This window comes from Barbus barbus (assembly GCF_936440315.1).
Source record: "Barbus barbus genome assembly, chromosome: 9".
Lineage (NCBI taxonomy): Eukaryota > Metazoa > Chordata > Actinopteri > Cypriniformes > Cyprinidae > Barbus > Barbus barbus.
Window position 1 is genome coordinate 25,534,820 of NC_136737.1, and position 22,526 is coordinate 25,557,345.

A 22,526-nucleotide genomic window follows, 5' to 3' on the forward strand; every position below is an offset into this window, starting at 1 on the left:
CATGACTTTTCATAGTCATGGTGCACGCGCTTAACCTGTTAACCTTCACCCCCATTTGGGGCCTCGCAGGTGAAAATAACCTACCTAAATTAAAATGGTAACAGTTTGTGACAAAGTGTGCTTACACAAACAAATTAGGTATCTTTGGAAAGAAGACACTCTCGGCTTTACTATCTATCATCCAGAGTTGATAATGCTCCAAAAGATAAAAAGTTATAGACACTGACGTGCCTTGAAAAATGTTTTTCCACACTGAATGTTTTTTTATTTCATATACAAATACATGAAATAAGTCCTGGAGCAATCCAGAAAAGTAATGGGTTGAAAGCCATGTGTCTCATGAGTTTATATTTCAAATTTGAAGAAGATACCATGAAAAATGAGATTCCTGCAATATTTCTTCTGAAACTATTTATAGTCCCCCCACCCCCCTGTTTGGGGAAAAATAACCACCAAATGGATTTCAGAATTATAGAAGCTATTTTAGTCATTATAGTTTTTCAATTATAAAATAATAGACAGATTTATTTGAGCACTAAAAAAATACAAAAATAATTATTTGAGTAATAAAAAAGAAAAAAAAAAAATAGAAAAAGAATGCTTTGTATATAGTATGTATACTGAAGTATTCTGATTGCCAGACATGAAGTGATATTGGCAGACATGGTCATACAGTCAGTAATCACACGCTGATGTGCTTCCATTCAGATGATAATCAAACAGATGGGCCATATAATCAATAATAGCTGATCAATGAATCACAATGATAGCATCATAGAGTCGCTAATAAACACGCTGATGTCCGTCCATACAGATTATAATCATGCAGATACGGCCACATTCCCCACACAATACACACACACACATATAAAAAATGTAGAAGAAAAAAAAAAAGTTTTTTATGGATAAAGCGGATCGCTAAGTTACGCCCCCCGCTCAGATGACAGCTGCGTCACAGCGTGCGTCAGAGCTGACTGGAGGGAGCGCCAAATTCAAATAATCTATATTCCGCTTTTCTGAGACTTTTTTTTCCGTGGACGGTCTCATTATGTTTGTAAAACCGTATGCTACAACACCGTGTTGTTTTTTTACCACCAAGACGCTGTTTTTGAGCGTAATTTATTCCATAACGGACGCGAACAATAACTCTCTGAAGAAATGAAACGTAAACAAAGGAATATTCATCCTTATTACAACGTTATTGTTTCGCTGGACTAAAAGTGCTCGCTGGATGTTGTTCTGTGGACCCTTACCTCTCTAACTAAACTGGGATTTCAGCAGTGGACGCGTTTGTGACCCACAGTCGGTCCCAGCGTTTAGACCCTCAGGAGGATATATAGTTTGTCAAGATTAACTTTGTCCCGTTTCATTTATTCTATTAGAAAACAATGACACATGCAAACAAAGAGCGTTCAGTCAAAACAAAGAACGTTAACAGGTTAACTCAGAGTCAACCTACTTAGAGTTGAGTAAACTAACTCAGTTCAGCTGTTTCGTAACCGAAAACTCAAGAGTTTCCCATCTCAGAGTAAGTCAACTCTGAGTTCAAGTTTAAACTCAGAGTTGGTTGAACCTCCTTATTGAAACAGGCCCCTGGGGGCTGTTTCAAAAAACAAGTTTACCAAATAGGCCAGGTTTATTTCAGTTAGTCTGATTTATTGTCAGTTGATTTGGTTCAAAATAAGTCAGACTAACTGAAATTAGGCTGGCTTATTTGGTAAACTTGTTTTATGAAACAGGCCCCTGCTGTCAAACTGATGAAGATGTTTTCTTGATTTACTAGTGCTTTGTCTATTTGCATGTGTTTTCTGAAGTTGCAGCGCATTGAGCTCTCTCGGCCACTGTACATCGGCACTCCAGGACTGAAGTTGCCTATAACTACTTTAGCACATCAACAAATAGGTCAAAGTAGTAATTTGGTATTTTTAAGTTATATAGATAATACTGTATGTAGTCCATTTCAGAGTGTTAAATTAGCTGTATTAACCTGAATTGAATGTTTTCTATTTTGTATTTAATAAATCCATTGATTTTGAAATCCCTTTGACTACTGTACATTTTTGACAATACAGACATTAGTTAAGTGGTGCCTGCATCCATTTCAGATATCTAATAACTGTTTATCCCAAAGACTTACATTATAGTAGCTAAAAAGTATTTATAGTGAAATAGATGTATTGTTGTAGATTGATAGTGCGGGTACTGTGTGGGCCTAGTGAGGGCTTCCTGGAGGCTAAGTGAGGGCTGCCCGTGCAGGGCCAGATCTAAAGGGCCAACATTTTGCCAATGAGCAAATTCTCTGGGGCCCTGCGCTGGCAGCCCACTGGGGGCCCTTAGGCTAGGCTAGGCAAGGCAAGGCAAGGCAAGTTTATTTATATAGCACATTTCATACACAGTGGTAATTCAAAGTGCTTTACATAAAAGAAAGTGAAATAGACATTAAAAATCAATAAAAACATGGAAATAAAAATAATAAAAACAAGGAAATTTAAGATGATATAGAAATTGATTTAAAATGAATTTAAAGAAAATGATTATACATAAAATTCATTGCAGTCAGTTCGGACAAATAGCACAGTGCTCATTCAAATGCACAGTTAAACAGATGAGTTTTGAGTCTTGATTTAAATGTGGCTAATGTTTTAGCACATCTGAACTCTTCTGGAAGCTGGTTCCAACTGCAGGCCGCATAATAGCTAAAAGCAGACTCACCTTGTTTTGTGTGAACCCTTGGTATTTCTAACTGACTCGATCCTAATGATCTGAGTGGTCTGTTCGTTTTATATTCAGTGAGCATATCAGCAATATATTTAGGTCCTGGGCCATTGAGTGACTTATAAACAAGTAAAAGTACTTTAAAATCAATCCTAAATGTAACTGGAAGCCAGTGTAAGGACATGAGGACTGGTGTGATATGCTCAGATTTTCTGGTTCTAGTCAGAATCCTGGCAGCAGCGTTCTGGATGAGCTGCAGTTGTCTAATGGTCTTCTTCGGAAGGCCGGTGAGGAGACCATTACAGTAATCCACCCTGCTGGTGATAAAGGCATGAACAAGTTTCTCCAAGTCTTGACTGGAAACAAAACATCTAATTCTTGCAATGTTTTTGAGATGATAGTATGCTGATTTAGTTACTGCTTTGACATGACTACTGAAACTAAGGTCTGTCTCCAGAATCACCCCAAGATTTCTGACTTGATTTTTAGTTGTTTGACCCCTAGAGTCAAGGTATGCATTCACCTTGAGAACTTCATCTTTGTTTCCAAATGCAATGACTTCAGTTTTCTCCTTGTTTAACTGAAGAAAGTTCTGGCACATCCAACTGTTAATTTCATCAATGGATTGGCAGAGGGTGTCAATGGGGCTGTAGTCATTTGGAGATAAGGCTAGGTAAATCTGGGTATCATCAGCATAGCTGTGATAGGCAATTTGGTTCTTCATCATTATCTGACTTAGTGGGAGCATATACAGGCTAAACAAGAGCGGTGCAAGAATTGAGCCTTGTGGGACTCCACATGTCATGGCCGTCCACTTAGACTTATGCTCTCCTATACTCACATAATAACCTCTCCCTTCTAAGTATGATCTGAACCATTTGAGTGCCATCCCAGAAAGCCCAACCCAGTTTTCCAGTCTCTCTAAGAGTATGATATGATCGACAGTGTCAAACGCAGCACTAAGATCTAGTAGTACCAGCACTGATATTTTGCCAGAATCAGAATTGAGGCGAATATCATTTATTATCTTAATGAGTGCTGTCTCTGTGCTGTGATGTGCTCGGAAACCAGATTGAAAATTGTCCAGATATCCATTTGACTTTAAGTAATTGTTCAGCTGATTAAAAACTACCTTTTCAATAATCTTACCTATGAAAGGAAGATTTGATATGGGTCTATAGTTGCTCAACATGGTGTTATCAAGATTGCGCTTTTTCAGAAAGGGCTTAACAACTGCAGTTTTGAGGGAGTTTGGAAAAGTCCCAGAAAGAAGTGAGGCGTTCACCACTTCTAAGAGATCAGCTTCTAAACAGTTAAGCACATTTTTGAAAAAGGATGTGGGAAGTGTGTCAAGATAGCAGGTTGAAGATTTAAGGTGCTGTACTATTTCTTCCAAAGTTTTGTTATCAATTTTTTTTAAAAACACACATAGTCACTTCTTTTTGAAATTGCGGTCGAATCTGTGTGACCTCTGCATAACTTGAGGATGTGCCAATCTCCTTTCTGATATTATTGATCTTCTCAGAAAAGAAGGAAGCAAGCTCATTGCATTTGCTGTCGGAGAGCATTTCACTGGGAATCTGACTTGGGGGGTTTGTCAGTCTCTCAACAGTCGCAAAAAGAGTGCGAGTGTTGTTTAAGTTACTGTTTATAAGGTTAGAAAAGAAAGTCTGTCTAGCTGTGGCTAGTTCCACATTGAAAGCATGAAGGCTGTCTTTATAGATGCTATAGTGAATTTCGAGTTTCGTCTTCCGCCACATCCGCTCAGCTTTTCTGCATTGTCTTTTCATGCTCTGAACTGCTGTTGATTTTTGAACTGCCGTCTTCTTGCTGACCTTTATCGGGGCAATATCATCAATAACATTCTTAATTTTTGAGTTAAATGACTCCAGGAGAAGATCAACAGGGTCTGTAGAAATGCTTGGTGTTAATGACATTGCCTTCATAAATAGCGCACTTGTGTTCTCGTTAATGCATCTCTTACTGATAGAGACAGATATAGATTCAGTGGTGACTGAGATCAATATATCAAAGAAAATACAGAAGTGATCAGATAGTGCTACATCCTTAATAACAATGGATGAAATGTTTAGACCTCTACTGATGAGTAAATCTAGAGTGTGTCCACGATTGTGTGTGGGTCCGTGCACATGCTGACTCAGGTCAAAAGTGTTTAAAATAGTTATAATTTCTTTTGTAGTTTTGATTTCTGCATTATCTATGTGAATATTAAAATCCCCTGCAATAGCAAAACAGTCAAACTCTAAGGAAATCATTGATAACAGTTCAGTGAACTCATCAACAAAGGCTGGAGAATATTTTGGAGGCCTGTAAATAATGATAAACAGGGAGCGTGGAGCACCTTTCAGCACAATACCTAGGTGTTCAAAAGACAAATACTGACCAAATGACATTTGCTTGCACTGATAAACATCTTTAAACAGAGCAGCTACACCTCCACCTCTCCTAACAGTCCTGCAGACACTTACATTTACATTTATTCATTTAGCTGACGCTTTTATCCAAAGCGACTTACAATTGCTATATATGTCAGAGGTCGCACGCCTCTGGAGCAACTAGGGGGTTAAGTGTCTTGCTCAGGGACACATTGGTGTCTCACAGTGGATTCGAACCCGGGTCTCTCACACCAAAGGCATGTGTCTTATCCACTGCGCCATCACCACCCCACTTATAAAATTAAAGTTAGGAGGGGCTGTTTCATTAAGGACTGTTGCACTGCAGCTGTCTTCTAACCATGTTTCATTTAGAAACATAAAATCCAGGTTGTTTGTGGTTATCAATTCGTTGATCAGAAATTATTTATTTTTAAGTGAGCGAATATTTAAAAATGCTAACTTGATGGAATTACATTTTGTCTCTACAGCAGTCTTGGATTGATGCATTATAGGCCGCAGGTTAGATGGGTCAGCCGTACGGCTTGAGGAGGCCTTAGACTTTCTATCACGTGATAAAACAGAAATAGGCATGCTGGGTTCCCGCTTTTTCTGTAAACATTTGTGAATGTTGTGGCTAATATAGCGGGGACCCGACACATATCACTGAGAGCTGTTATCAGTTGTTTTTGGTTCACCTACACCAGATGGAGAGGAGTTTGGGCCCTGGCGTTGTGGCAGCGGCCGGAGAGCTCTCGCAGGAGGAGGAGGGTGAGCTGGGCCTGCAGTTTTTGGTGGTTGTGGGGCCCGCCGTTTTTTAGTTGATATCTGGGGGCTTGCAGCAAAAGAGTGGGAGAGTTTGGTCCCAGCATACACCAGTTCCTCCATTTTCTGTGAGAAGCTTAGAAGTGGGGATGCTGGAGAGAGGGAACGTGTGTCTGGTGAGCAGGGCTCTGGCTCTGGTGTTTCCGGTGACTGTGAGATGTCGTTCTGGCTTCCCTGGCTGTTTTCCAGAAAGTCGTCCTTGGGTGCTGAGTCTTGGAGCTGTTGTAATACGTCACAGTTTGCATGTGATGACCTCTGTGGGCAAGGCTCAGCTGGGATGTCCATGACCAGTGCTTGTTGTGGCTGAATGGTGTTATCAGTGTCCTTGTGGGATTTGTCAACCACATGTTGACTCAAAAGCTGACATGAAGTCCTGTGGTCACTCATATTCTGTCCAGGTGTGTGTGTGCCATTCAGGCCGAGTAGATTGGCACATACCGCTGAAGGATGACGGAGGGAGAAATAGATATTGTCTTTTAGCACTCTTGCACCGAGTCTGTTTAGGTGGAGGCCATCCAGTTTAAACAGTTGTCTGTGGCCCCAGAAAAGATTGAAGTTGTCGATGAAGTTGACTCCTTTTATACTGCAGGTTCTTTGTAGCCATGTATTTAGCCCAAGCAACCGTGAAAACATGTTAGTTCCCCTTGCTGGGAGTGGTCCACTGATGAACGACTGGACTTCAAGACTTTGAAGAGTTTCAAAGAGTTCACTGAAATCCTTCTTAAGGAGTTCTGACTGCTCCTTCCGAATATCAATCTTCCCCACATGGATGATGACTCGATTTGCAGTCTTGTGCTTCATCAGAATGTTCCGAAGTTCTTTGTTCACATCAGAGATGGTTGCTTGAGGAAAACAGCATGTAGTTGTAGTCCTGCAACTGATGTTTCTGATAATAGCGTCACCCACTATCAGAGTCCTGGGCTCGGCTGCGCTCTGAGCTGAAAGCCGCTGTCTGCTCGACCTTGAGCGCCTGTTAGTAGCGATGTTAGCTGTTGGCTGATTCGATCCGTGTTTAGGCACATTTGCGGATTCCTCACCCACATTCATTAATGCTTCAAATCTGTTCTCAAGATGTATTGGGGGTGGTAGGATACCAGTGTTTACAAGTCTTGTCATAGCCGTATCTGGGGTAGAGGATGCTACGGCAGCAATACGAGATACTCGTGATAATCTGATGTCTCGATTGCCTTTGGGTCTCGCTCCCTGTTTGTGCCATCGATTTGTCTGTCGATCTATTTTGGCTTTTTCCTCTACATGTATAAACTGTTGAGATTCACTAGATTCACAGGACTCACCGGCTGTATGCTGAGGGGGTCCGTGATGACCATCTGCTGTGTGTTCCACCTGATTTGGAAGTCCAGCAAGTAACTTTGTTTCAAGAACCACAATCCTTTGTAGAAGTCTGTGACAGTTTCTGCAGCAAGTAGATTCCACGGGAGGCATTTTCTCTCATCTGTTTGGATGTAGACAGCTGTGTTTTTCCGTCTCTGGAATGTAAACTGCTGGGAAAGAATCTTAATTTTCCCCAAAAAATGTGTTGTCTGAGCACTGTGCTGATCTGCTGTAGTTAAAATCTTAGAGAGATCTGAGAAAAGTGCAAAAATAGGGAGCAAAGCGCAGAGCAAAGCAAGAGTGTCCGAACAGTAGCAAAGCCGGAACTTAGGGCTAGCCCTAAGTTGGCCTGTAAAGGCCCACCACAGGCTTGTTTGCAGGGTACTAGGGTGTTCAGGATGGATGCCAGGGTGTTTCTAAGTCATTGCTAAGGTACATTGTGGGATATTACCACGTTGCTCTGTCTATACTACTCATTACTCATTTTACTAGCCACTTAGCAATATTAGCATACTATATCAGAGATGTAAAAACACTCTTCAATATTCCACAATTTAATTTGCAGTCTTTCTCAAGCCTGACTAACTATGTAATGGTGGGACATTTGGATTCGGTAGAGAATCTGTGGAAAACGGGAAGTGAAATTGTTACTGTGTGATTCAATCATTTATGTAGCCATTTGTAAACAATCTGCTGTGACAACCGTGGAAAATATTAATAAGCTTGGCTGCTAACGTCGCTCACACCTGTGGCCATCTGTCTCGAATGCAACCCAGACTCTGCCGCATTAATCATGGCAGTCTATCTTTGTTAGTATTCTCCCCAGATGCATCTTGAAAATGGAGGAGGTGCACTTTGTAATTAGCTATTTGGTTTATGCAAGTAATGAATGGGCCGCATCAGTCAACGTAAGCCGTTTACATTATCACTTTCCATTTAGCACCACAACGAACCATGCTATTAGCTAATGAACAACATTTGGACGAAGGGTCTTGTCTCAGGTTGTGTAACACAAATTGGCACTTGTTCCACAGGAGTGTCAATACTTGTTTAGCATATTAGCAATGTGGAAATGATTTTGCCATTAGCTTGCTACAAGCTGATGCACAGTAGCTAGAAAACAAGATGTTGAGGTGTCCTTTAGAGAAGAATCCATACCAAAATAACCACAAAAAGTTGTCAGTGATGTACACAAACAGTGTTTGTGCTAGAGGCTGACTGTAGGCATTAGCTGTGATAGATTAGCAGACGGCTCATGTTTGCTGGCGTGAGGCTTCCATGTGGACATGAGGAAACTCAGCATCAACACACAGCTGCCAACAAACAAACACCTGATGAAATGTGTCATCTCTGTCTGTGCCTCTCAACAGGTGTAGACTGCAGGGACTTGTTCAGCTGTCAGATTGTTCGTGCTCACAGCTATGGTGGTGACATGTCTATCTCAAGAGGTTTTGCTCTTTAGAGTGCCAAACCCTTGTGGGATTAACACTAAACAACTGCTGTCTGTCTGCCTATTATCTACATGTCTGTCTACCAGTCTGGCTACATACTCACTAACTACTGTGTCTGTCTGTCTGTAAATCTATCTATCTATCTATCTATCTATCTATCTATCTATCTATCTATCTATCTATCTATCTATCTATCTATCTATCTATCTATCTATCTATCTATCTATCTATCCTACCCTACTTGTTATATTCCATTCTAGCTCTTTTCAAGTCTTTTCAAATTTCTGTGTTGGACTGGGGACTGTTTGCAGTTAAAAGGAAACTCCCAAAGAGCATAAACAGTCAAATATCCTGTCAAGTCTTCAGACATACACTTCTCCCTCAAGTTCCCAGTGGATGACACTGCAAAATCTTAAATTCTCAAAACAGAGAGTTTCAATCAGACCACTGGCCACTGCAGGCCACCGCGACACTCCAGAACCCGGCGCTTTGAAAAGCTTAAATTTTCCAGGCATCCATTACCTCAAAAGCATGGCACTGCAGCAAAACAATCAATACGTACAGCAAATTGCTAACCCTGTGAATCAGAGCACTGATTATTCCAGCCCTTGAGGCCAAAGCCAAAACTCTCACCTCACCAGGTGACCTGCAAGCTAATCCTCTGCTCAATACACAATCTATCCATAAGCATTTCTTGTTTTCTTTGAACATGAAAGGAGAAATTTTGAAGAATGTCCAAGTTGCTGTTACTGCAAAATGAAAGTAGACTGTGAATTGTATTATGAAGCACCAAAATCTGTAACTAAAAGCACCCTCTATCTGTAACTGCACTCCCAAAAAAAGTCAGGAACTGACTTTACAATAAGCAAAAAAAATTGCACCCAAGACTACTTAAATTCACTCTACCAGTCAAACACCTGAGGTTGAATGGCAGGGTTTAATGTTTTACCACTTTTGCCCAACTGAAACATATTTCTTCCTCCTTTAAAAGGCTGTATTTCACTGGCTGAGGTACAATGCGGCATACATCTCTCACTCTGCCTGCGGGCTCTGAATATCAGGCTGTAGCGATGACCATTGACAGCTCTTGGGAACGAGCATTTTTTATTACTGACCTTTAAACTGCGACACTCTGAAATTGAGCCACTTTTCTTTCAGGGCCCAGAAGGGGCTGCAACGACAATCTATGAAAACTCTGTTACCTGGAAGCGAATTTGTGTTCATTGCATTTCTGAATTACATTTAAATTCAAATTGTATTACCATGTTGACACAAGTTTGTAATAAACAACTTTTTTTCAATAATGCACATAAAGAGAGAAATCAATATCAGAAATTTTCTCCACAAAGGTTTTTTTTTAGGAATTTTCCTGAAAGTATTACATAATATCTTTTTTTTTTCTAGATTTAGTGATGTTCAATCCACTGTTTGTCAACTAGAGATCTCAAAACTGTCTCAGACTGACTTAGATCTGCCAAGAAACCAAAGTTGTCAAATAGAAGTCAAACAAAAGATCAGATTTCAGTAAGTTTCTCATACATTTTTTTCAAGACCAAATGATCTGAATGGTCCACATTCAATTTATAGCTCTATTCTATTTAAGTATGTCAAAAATTGTTCCCTTTGTTTCTATTTTATGCCTCATTGCTGAGAACTTTACTGAGAAAACTCTCTTGAGCTATTAAAAAAGCAACCCCTAAGCAATAACATTTCCACTGGGAGATAAAGCTAGTCTCAAAGTAAACTGATTCGAGAAGAAATTAATCATACAAAAGGTGACTTGCAAAATGTTTGAAGCCTAGGGGGAACCATCAACGTCTAGAAGATCTTGCTTCATCTACTTCTTCTCACAATATTCCTGATAAAGGAAGATTACTCATGAAAAAAGTGAATGAACTCTCGATCAATACCGGAGGACCGATGTGCCACAGCTAATATCACATGATCAGTCCCGTTATCTGCACATTCAGGCCAGGGTGCCGATGTACAGCTTTCATCAAAGCAATCGATGATACGCCCATGAATCAAGCCTTTGTCCTGAAATGGGCACACAACAATCCCATCAACTGCATCTGCAGAACTGAGGTAACCATAAGCTAAAGCTAGCTAATAGCGCTGTTGTGCAAAAAGTCATGAAATAAAACCAAACTTATAAAACCTCTCACTAAGAAGCTTTAGTTCTCTTAAAGTCTGCCTGATTATGAATATATGCTAATCAAACATGCATTACTGCTCTGTAGGCTGAAATACAGTTACATGATGACCCTAGAGGCGCCCTGAAAATCTGTGTTGAAAGTCTCTTGGTTACATTTAAGTATTCAAAATTATTCTGGTTCCTAAAGACTGCCGGCAGCACAAGTTACAAACTGAGCAAAAAATGCAGAGACAGGAGAATTTGTCTTATAATATACAAGACGTACTGAACTAAGAGTGGGTGGCAAATGTTGATATATCTCTTGGCACTTTCCATGAAGAGGTTACAAAAAAAGGCTTGACATTTTATTGTAATGGTCAACCTTCGAAAAATGTTTTCTATCCACCACAGGAGGTCAAATGAAGTATTTGTGCATTTTATTATTTTTGTCGACATGGCAATATATTTAATGGTTCGACCTTGACTCAATTGTTTGTTTTTTTTAGAATTTTTAGCAAATTAAGTCTTTTTGGAAAAAAAATAAATAAAAATGAAAATTATACTTTAAAAAAATAACTTGGAAAAGAATAAATGGTAGCAGGGTTGATTTTTTTTTTACATAAATTGAGCTGTGCCTCTGTAGGACAAGATAGTTTGGGACCAAAAAGTGGTTTTAAGTTATCAGTAACTTACATTTCCAATAAACTGGAGAAAAATATTATATTATAAAAAAGTGGCTTTTGTAGTATTTACAAGATTTTCCATCAATGCCTGTTTAAAAAAGTATGCTACGAAAAACATCAGCTTAAAAGTTTTATGGTACTTCTGGAGAATGACTTACCTTCACACTTCTCCAGGATTTGAACCGTTTCTCCAAGCTCTAGAGTCAGACCGTGCGACACTGATCCGCGGAAACTACAGACCACTGAGAAAAGAGAAGAGAAAAACGAGTTAGATGCTTATTGAAAATGTTCAGAGACAATTCATTGTAAATAAAACCACAAAACAATTGATGTTAAAGGCAAAGTAATTTCTTCACAACTACCCTCCTAAACAGAATTAACAAACACTCCCCCTGTCTGCCACTGGTCAGAAAGCCCCGCCCCCAAATCATGCTACTGGTTGAGTCAGGCTGGTCATACTGCTCAAAAAAACAGAGCAATATGTTTATAGTGCCACCATGGAAGCCTGTTTCCACCACTGAATAAAAAATTAAAAAGGTAACTGCGACTTTTTACCTCAGAATTCTGACTTTTTTCTTGCAATTGTGATTTAACATCTTGCAATTCAGAAATGCGAGATATACACTTGCAATTTTGAGTTATAAAGTCAGAATCATGGGCCATAAATGCGATATTGCAAGAAATAAAGTTAAAATTGTGAGATATAAATGCACAATTCTGACTTTTTTCTTGCAATTCTGACTTTTCTCTCACAATTGTGATATAAACTTGCAATTGCGAGAAACAAAGTTGAATTATAAACTCACGATTCGGACCTTTTTCTCACATTTGCAAATTTGTATATTGCAATTTTGAGTTTATATCCCATAATTTTTGTTTTGCAATTCTGACTTATTTTCTCAGAATTGTGCGATATAAACTTGCACTTGCAAATTATAGTCCAATTCTGAGTGGAAAAAAAAACACAATTTTCTTGCAATTCTGACTTGCAATTGCGTGTTATTAAGTCAGAATTGCGAGATATAAACTCACAATTGCAAGAAAAAAAGTCAGAATTGTGAAACAAAAAGTCGCAGTTACCTTTTTGATTTTTTATTCTGTGGTGGAAATGGGTTACCATACATCTCAGAGACACAATATTCAAATTTAGTTTTAAGGAAATCCGTCTACAAATGGTCTACTTACAAGTTGACCTTACATATTAAGCAATATATTACATTTATATAATACAAAGCAAGTACAATAATAATATACCATTGAGGAACATTACACAATTAAAACACGTCCCTAAATTCAACAGAATAGAGGTGAATAACTGGTCTCCCTACATTTATTTTTCAGACCGTGAGGTTTAGTTCAGTTAGGCCTATAGATTCACTGGATACTGGAATTTGCGCTGTTTCAGAGATAAGCCAAAGATAAAGACAAAGCTACTATCATATTCAGGTCATCTGTAGTCCATGCTTTTGCCGCTTGGTTCAGTAGAACGAAATGTGTTTTTTGCTTGTTTTTTTTGGGCCACATTGATTTCTACCAAAATATAGTTACTATAGTGATTAATACTATACTATACTGCTGTTACTATACTAGTTATTACTCCAGAAACAATGTGATAACTTAGTATCAGCCACAACTGTAAGGTTTTAATAAACAAAATACAGACATTTTAAAAGTTTTAATTGAAATTTCACTCAAATTATTATGCTGATAATATAATTTATACTTTTTTAATTTATTTATTTTAGGTTATATCTAATAATGATTCAGTAGCACAGTATATGGTACCATGGTGCCTCTACAGTGCAGATGGGTTGAGCAGCACAGTGGAAATAATAGGATTTATTTTCAGTGAATGCATTCCAGAATAGCAAAAACGGACATGTGCGGTTTTAAAAGCAGAGATATTCTGAATTGCCATGGTAACCTGGACAGAGCATCCCAGGGAATTATCGAATCAAAAGTTCAAGAGCCTAAGAGCCTTGCTGATTCCGGCTTTCCAAGAGCAGATATTTTTCCGTAACCATTGCGACATGGGGACCACGTGGGAAAAATACTTTTACACTCAACATGACATTGAGAATTTCTTTCTTAAAACACATTGCTAGTCTTATTTTGAAATATTTATGTATATTATAATCCGTTATGAAAATGCAACAATTTGCTCTTACTCTAAAACGACTTTCCTTTTCTGATAACATCACTTAGGCCATGCTGACTATTATCCAAAAACCAACTAGCTTTTCTGGTTCTAACTCCATTCTGGTGTGTATCTCCCAATTTTCACCATCCAATCCATTCCAGATGGATCAAATGAAGTCTAGTCATTCGTTTCTCAATTTCACTCAAGAAACACATCACATTACAGAACTAGCCAAGGGCTATTAATATTCACTTTAAGAGCCAAAAATTGAGCATGTGTGTAAATAGAGATGTCTCTGAAGATATATTTTTGTAGAAAGCACATTCTTAAAATAAACCCACTCCTTAGTCCACATATAAATGCAGTTTATTCAGTCCCCTAAACTGGGAAATAAGCCTTCCGTTAGCCATTTCATTATATAAAGATGGGATTATAATGGCCAGACAGGCAGACCAGCTGAAATGCTGGGAACAAAGCACAGTATTTTTTCTGAATCCATCTGTATTTGTGCAACGTGATCCTGTCTGGCTTGTTTTCCTGTTGTACACAGACGTCTGATGGGGCCTCTCACAATCACAAATTGATATCCACGTCTGCTCTTTCCAACATCTCGTCAAGAAACAAACTGTTCACAGTGTTACCATGGAACCGAATACATCGCCACTCCGGGAAACAATTCAAGCAAGGAATAGACAATGGTTTAGATGACAAATGTGATATTGCATGTTGCATACATTTATTTGTATACCATAATCCTTATTCATTGCCTGAGGAGTTGAATTATTGTTCTTACACTGTTTGAAGGAGATCATGCATTCATTTCAATGGGTATAACTGCTTTTATAAGTAAAATGACGTTTTATGGTCTCAGAGTGACTAAAAAAAAAAAAACAGTCAACAAACAGGGAAAGAGCGTCTTTCAGAATTTGTCATGTTCGTTTACCCATTTCTGATGACATTGTACCGTTTGTTATTTATTTTCAAAGATCACGGTTTAATATTTAATGCTTGTTAGAAGGCTCCCTCTGCAGTTTCCACAAAAACATGTGACTGCCGCCAGAGGTCTGCATTTAGTGAATACTTCAATAGCTATTAAAAGAGCTTTTCATGAGTTAATCCCACTAAAAGACAGAACGATATAAACAATATGTGTCTTGATATTAATGGCACCAGAAATGGCATTGTAATGCCCTAATGCTGTAAAACAAATTAAAAATGCTGTTCGGTCACCAAGATGTCTGTAAAAAAGCAAATCATGCAGAACACATCATAGTTGTCTACAAACACCTGAGAAACACCTTACAAATAGTGAAAACTTGTACAAACTGCCCAAACACACACACACACACACTGAATATACAGTGGTAAATACTTGCATGGCTATGAGCAGATACGATTCCCTTATAATTAAACCAAAAAACCCACAAATTAACCATGGTTTTGCTACATTAAGCATAGTTTAACCATAGTATTTGTAGTAAAACTGTGGTTATACAAATGGTAATCAATACACCAAAAAAAAAAAAACATGGTTACTATACTTTTACTATAATAAAAATAAATACTTAACATCCAAAAACAGACCAATGTCATTTAGTATACAAAGTAATGTTATGTGATGTACACAACGGCTAGGCTAACCAATGCTAACTTACAACAAACACAACAAAAATAAACACTTAACATCCAAAAACAGACACTACAGCATTGTTGTTTAGTTTAAAACCATCCTTATTGTGACATATTAGCTACTAGCCTAACACAAGCTAACTTGCTACACAACAAATATAAACACTTAACATCTTAAAATAGGCATTATTGTTGAGTATGTAAACCATCTTTGTGTGATGTTCACAGCTGCTAGGCTAGTCAATGCTAACTTGAGACACAATAAAAAATTAACCCTCAACATCTGAAAAAAGGCATTACAACATTGTACGGAAATTATCCATGGTTTAACTACAAATAAAACCAAGAAAAAAACTTTATTGTTATTGTAGTTAACCCAAATTAACCATGGTTTTCCTATATTAACCATGGTTTGACCATGGTATTTGTAGTAAAACTGTGGTTATTAAAAAGCAGGTAACTCCATTTTTACTATAATAAACCATGGTTACTATAATAAAACTATGTATTTAGCATATAAGACTTATGTGATACAATGAATAAATAGGCTAATCAATGCAAACTTGCTGCACAACAGATATAACCATGTTGTAATGCCTATTTTAGGACGTTATTTATTTTTTTGTAGATAAACCATCCTCACATGACGTACACAGCTCTAGGCTAGCCAATGTTAACTTGCAACATGACAGAAATACTTTAACAGTTGGATTTCAATTGTTTTATACCAAAACTTAAGCAGAAATATTCATAAAAATAATTAAATAGAAATATTTTGATAACACAAGAGAAAAGAGACAAATATGGCACATCCTAAAAGCAAATTACATTTTAATTAAGGCAAATAACTTGTCAAATTAGTATTTGTTGAGGTGCCTGCTAGCAAAATGAGTCGCATGGCTCTGTAGCAAATAGTTTTACCCTTTGAGACGCGTGTGTGTGTGTGTGATTAGCGCGATTCACAGGGATGTTATGACAGACATGCTAGCTGAGGTCATGTTAACCCTTATAGCAGAGAAAGCAGGTCAGTAAACCAACCCAAGAGTGTCCGCTGACTACATGTCTGTAAACATGACAGAAGACAATTAGAAGTCATTATACACTTGGTATTTGCCTAGTAACAAATCAACTTTCAATCTGCATGTCTTACGCTAATGCTATAGGCTAAATTAAGACATTTGCATGTGGCATCTATATAAAAATACTCTCATTAAATGGATGGCGGCCGCTGGAGCCCGTAATTTTGTCCTGTCATGCCAAATAAACAAACAGCAAGTCAAATGGGACCATGTCGGCAGGTTTTATGCGTGTCTCAATAATCTGCTAAACAAACAAGAAGAAAATGCTAATAAATCTGGGTTTATGGAAGGGCAGCAGTTTTTTTCTTGCTCTGTTTTACTGAAGGATATTTCAGGCGCAGTGAAACAACCTACGTTCTCTATATTTGATTTACAGAGACATTTTGCTGTCTCTCATTAAAACTGCACTCAATCTATTAAACACTAGATGGCAGCCTGCTTAATAAGAGAACATCTCTCCCCCTAAACCTCACAGAGACTGTTCAGAATAACATACTGCCTCAGTAGCCTTACTATTTCTGCAGAGCATATTATGAAAAATGTTCATAGTATGCAAATTTTCTCTATGCATACACTATTTACGTTTAGTCATTTACTAGACACTTTTATCCAAAGCAACTTACAAATGAGGACAACAGAAAACAAAACAAAAAGCAATCTGTATATACTATATCTCTCTAACATGCAATATTCAACAGAGCACAAAGCTATGTAGTAGCATACTGTTGTTTAAACATTTTTTGTTGCATCATTTATTTAATTTGCTGTTTTTAAAGTGTAGTATGCAGTGTACAGTAGCATATACTAAGCATTCAGGGTTTATTAATTTAGAACATTAACACACTGTTTACTGCATGCTTTCAACTACTGGAAATTGTCTATACTGTTTAAAATATTATGTGGTATGCTTCAAAGAAGTTCAAACATACTATGCTAGTAGTAGTATGCTATACTGTTTTTTATACGACCTTCGTCTTTTAAATAATAATAAAAAAGGTTATTTTGCAATTGCAATAAATAAATACGTTTCTTTTTGTAATAACAATCAAAGAAATAACAATAAAATTAAATTACAACAAATGCAAATAAAAAATAAAATAACTGAATAACTGTATGGTCCAGTGTAAGTATATTTAAATAAAGCCCTTTCCATTTAATGTTTATATTATAATGATTTTAAAAACTATCAAAAATCTGCCTTTTACCTACATTTCAGCAAAAATCTATTAATTACATGAGTGTTACTAAGTGCATTTTGCTATTCAATATATTTAAAAAATACAAAGGTGAATTTATATAATGAAACCACATACTCTTTTAGAATATGAAAGTTGCCATAGAAACAAATATGTTTCGAGTCTGAAGATCTCATCTTGTAAAGATGGTAATTCTGGTACAACATAGTTTAATGTTTCTAGATATTTTGAAGAATGTAGGTAATCAAATAGTTTCCAGTCTCCATTGACTTCCATAGCATTTATTTTTCATTCTATGTAAGTCAATGGCTACCAGTAACTGTTTGGTTACCAACATTCTTCAAAATATCTTCTTTTGTGTTCAACAGGAGAAAAAAAAAACTCATATAGGTTTGGAAAAAGTGAATTATTTTGGATGAGTAATTCAGCTATCCCTTTAACAAAATAGAAGTTGGTTAATTTATGAAGAGAATCACATCTTTCCACACTAATTTCGCTTTTAAGGAATAGCACCCAAAAGGATGGCTGTACCACTATTTACTCACTCTCATGGCAGTCTAAACACCCAAAAAAATCTTTCCCCATCCAAAGCATCAAAGGTCAGCATCGTGCATTGGATTCCCCTGAGAGAAATACTGTACTTTCAGAGTCTGACGCAAACTTTGGCAAGATATTCTTATGATAGCCTCGGGACGACAATAAAGCGAATTGATAAGACAGAAAGCGGTTGCACGTTGTGTTAGCTGTGCCCTCATTTGAAATGTATTTTACCTAATAACTTTGGACTCATTCTCAGTCTGGGCACACTGCCTGCAGCCACACTAAATGAACTAAATGGGCCATTTGCCTGCATCCATCACAGCTTCTGAGGTGTTGAGGATGTATGTAAATTAGACTTTGATTTCATATGCTGTTCAGTGACCAGTTCAGGTGTTGTCCGTGTGACAGCTGAGGATGTGGCTGGTTTGTATCAGTGGGCAGAAACGTGTGCCAAATGGGATTGCATTAAGTGTCTAAGTTACCATTTAACAGCTTCTGATTCTGAAATATTTGTAATAAATGCTACCATCTGGTAATAAAATACTACCAATACAAAACACAATTAGAGAGGTGCTTGCCAACAACAAACCCTTGACTAAAGTATCAAACTTAAAGAACTAACTCGTCCTGTAATGTGTGATGAATTAAGTGCAAGTATTAGACAGTCAAACTAAGGTTTTCACCTGGTAGACAAAAAATGGCCAAAAAATTAGCTACAGTTGACTTCCTAATTGAGGAAGTCAAGTCATATCTAAGCGCAACAATATTATGGAGCCTTAGGCTAGGGCTGCACGATTAATCGAAATTCAACTGGAGTCATGATTCAGCAAAGGCTGCGATTTTTTTTTTATGTGCAGCTTGTCAGTGAAGCACGGTTCTGTGATTAGTAGTAAATACTGCTCCATTAGTGAGCCAGAGGGCACTCTCGCACTGAAATCCAAATATGCACCATAGAAGAAAGGTAATGCACGTCATTCCAGGAAATCCCTATACCGGTATAGCGGAAAAAACTTCATTCAACGCATGAAAATAGCCACAGAAGCTGGCATGGCATAAACACAAACAAAACAAACACTGATTCAATGTGACTTAACACACGACTATGAAAATATATGTTTGGTTTATCTGAGTTCCTCAAGCCTTCTCCTGTATTTTCTTTATAATAAAGTATACTTATAATGCAATGCTAATCGACATAGCCTTCATAGTACTCTAAGCAAGCAGTGATGAAATAATATGTTGAGTGCCTTATTCTGTGTAAGATGCTACATCTTCTCAGAGAAGGATTTTATTTCAAACACCCAACTCAATGAAGTGAGTTTGGAGTGAAACAGCTTATTAAATGTTGTCTTTCGGTCGTTAGGAACAGTTCCCTTCCAGGAACTTCGAGCTGCGTCGAAATGCATATGGGAACGCCTTCAGCGTGACCAGGCTCTGAATATGATGTGTAATCAGTCAAACAAGGGCGAGGCGTCACGGGCGGGGTGACGTCACGACCAGGAAGCATATAAGCACGTGCGGCGGAGCCGGCTTCAGCTTTTTGTCATTCAGCGAAGCGCTCTGTGTGTGTCAGTCTTATTTACTGTTGTTTGTCCTAGTTTTAAGTGGAAAGCATTCAGTATCATGCCAAAGCCAAGGGCAAGCTCAGGGGTGAATCTTTCAGACCACGTTTTGAGTCGTGTGTGCATCCTTGCCCTCGCTATATCACGAGCGAGGACACACACGATTTTTGCGTGGTCTGCCTGGGTGCGGAGCACGCAAAATCGGTCTCCGCACCCGGAGGGCTCTCTTCGAGAAGGGAGCCTTCGCGAGCTCCCCACGCGGTGGCGGTCCCGCTGCTGCCAAGGCAGAGCGGTGGCTGCACTCGTGGGGCTCGCAGGCTGATCTGGCTGGCGAGTGTCAGACGGGCATGTCCTTATCTCCTCCCGTATCCGCCAGATCTGGCGCCCCGTCTCTCGGTGTGGAAGCTGTCTCTTCCCCCGAGACGAGGGCTCAATGCTTCGTCTCTCTTCCTCTGAGGAGGTTGATGTGACGAGCGTTCACGAGGTTTCGCCGCCTCTGTCACCCTAATATGATATAACTATGAGCTTTGTAAGCTGCATTGTTTGCACAAGCATAAAATGAATAAAGCCGGTCCCGCTTCTGCCTTTAAATCAGAGAGAAAAAAAGGCAGAGCGGCGGCTGCGCTCGCGGGGCTTGCAGAGAGAAAAAAAAAAGAGAAAAAGGCTGATCTGGCTGGCGAGAGTCAGACGGGCATGTCCCTATCTCCTCCCGTGCCTGATCTGGCGCCCCGTCTCTCGGTTCGGAAGCGGTCTCTTCCCCCGAGACGAGGGCTTGACGCTGCGTCCTCCGAGGAGGTTGATGTGACGAGCGTTGACGAGGTTTCGCCGCCTCTCTTGCCCCAGAGAGCTACTTCTACACAGGAGCCTTCCGTTTTCCCCGATCTCCTCACCGAGGTGTCGAGATCGCGGGTGAAATCTTTTCGTCCCGGCCATTCGTTCCCGTGGGAACTGAATGAGCGCGGGTATGCGGCGATGCCGCGGGTTGAACAGACTCTTGCGAGCTATCTGTCTCCCTCTACGGCATCGCCTTTGAAGGCTCCTGCTCTGCTTACAACATCTTTGGTGGGCAGAGGGTATGCGAGCTCTCTAAACTCAGGTGGCTGCTGGGCGGGCGCAGCCTCCTCCGCATACCAGCTCCTCGCGCAAAAGGTCCTGACGGGCGAGCCCCAGGACCGCGGAGGGCGACCCCTACTGGGGTGGAGTGGCTTGCACCGCGGCACTCGGTGACCACTTCACCTCGGTGCCCTCCAGGGACTTGTCTGCTGACCCTGCCGCTGTTCCAGGGCACAGCCGGTCCCAGCGAGTATATTTCTCAAGTTTGTCCGCCCGGCAGCGCGGAGCCGAGAAACTCGCCTCAGCCGCCAGATTACGCGTCTCATTCCGGTGCGCCGCATCGAGACAGCGGTCTGGCCGCTTCTCTGAACCCAGAGGTCAGTCTCGAGAGACTGATTCCCTTAGAAGATCATTGGGCAGCGAGCTGCCGAATGTGTCTCTTTGGGTGCTGCCTTGCAGGGTCTGGTTCGTTCAGAGGTCCTGACGGGTGAGCCCCAGGACTACGGAGGACGACCCCTACTGAGGTGGAGCGGCTTACACCGCGGCACACGGTGACCGTCTCCCCTCGGTGCCCTCCAGGGACTTGTCTGCTGACCCTGCCGCTGTTCCAGGGCACAGCCGGTCCCAGCGAGTATATTTCTCAGGTTTGTCCGCCCGGCAGCGCGGAGCCGAGAAACTCGCCTCAGCCGCCAGATTGCGTGTCTCCTGCCGGTGCGCCACAGCGAGGCAGCGGTCTGGCCGCTTCTCTAACACCAGAGGTCAGTCTCGAGAGACTGATTCCCTTAGTAGATCGTTTGGCAGCCTGGCAGCGACTGCCAAATGTGTCTCTTTGGGTCCTGCGGACGGTAGAGGCTGGCTATTCCATCCAGTTCGATGGGCCACCTCCGCTGTTCAAAGGGGTCTGTGTGACTACGGTCCGCCCCGAGCAGGCTCTGGTCTTGGAACAGGAAGTCGATACTTTGCTGAGGAAGGAAGCCGTCGAGTTGGTTCCTCCTCACGAAGTCCACGCCAGCTGCTACAGCCTGTACTTCATTGTTCCAAAGAAGGATGGGGGGCTGAGGCCCATACTGGATTTGAGTCTTCTGAACCGCTCAGCCAGAAAGCTGAAGTTCAAGATGCTCACTGTCAGGCAGATCGTGTCTCAAATCAGGTCCGAGGACTGATTTGTCACGACAGACCTCAAAGATGTCTATTCCCATGTACCCATCCTTCCCTCTCACAGGGAGTTCCTGAGGTTCGCTTTCGGGGGCAAAGCGTATCAGTATCGGGTTCTTCCCCTCGGCCTAGCACTCTCACCCCGCACTTTCACCAAGTGTGTGGATGCGGCACTGGTCCCGTTGCGACTGCAGGGCATCCGCATACTCAATTATATCGACGATTGGTCGATCCTCGCTCATTTAGAGCGGGTGGCGATTCGGCATCGAGGTGTCGTTCTCGCCCACATGAAAGATTTGGGGGGTTAAGACTAAACGCCAAGGAAAGTGTGCTTTCTCCAGCTCAGAGAACCACTTATCCAGGTGTAGTGTGGGATTCGACCACGATGCAGGCTCGTTTGACCCCTGCTCGGATCGAGTCGATCCTCACGGCAGTCGAGAGAGTGTGAGAAGGCCAGCCATTCACTGTCAAGCAGTTTCAGAGACTGCTTGGGCTCATGGCAGCTGCGTCCAGCGTGATTCCTTCTGGCCTGCTGTACATGAGGCTCTTACAGTGGTTGCCCAAGACCAAGGGGGTCTCCCTGAGGGGAGACTCGCTCCGCGCTGTCAAAGTGTCACGCCGCTGTCCGTGCCTTAGACA

General features: G+C 40.4%; 1 protein-coding gene across 1 annotated transcript in view; it reads right to left on the reverse strand.

The window, feature by feature from the left end:
* Positions 1 to 22,526, reverse strand: part of LOC306875218 (dedicator of cytokinesis protein 3-like) — a gene marked incomplete at its 3' end in the record, with an annotated part of 249,864 nt that overhangs the window by 188,843 nt on the left and 38,495 nt on the right. The window contains exon 2 of the mRNA XM_079425684.1: positions 11,692 to 11,775. Within this exon, the coding sequence (XP_079281810.1) occupies positions 11,692 to 11,775 (84 nt within the window). The remainder of the gene's footprint in view (positions 1 to 11,691; positions 11,776 to 22,526) is intronic.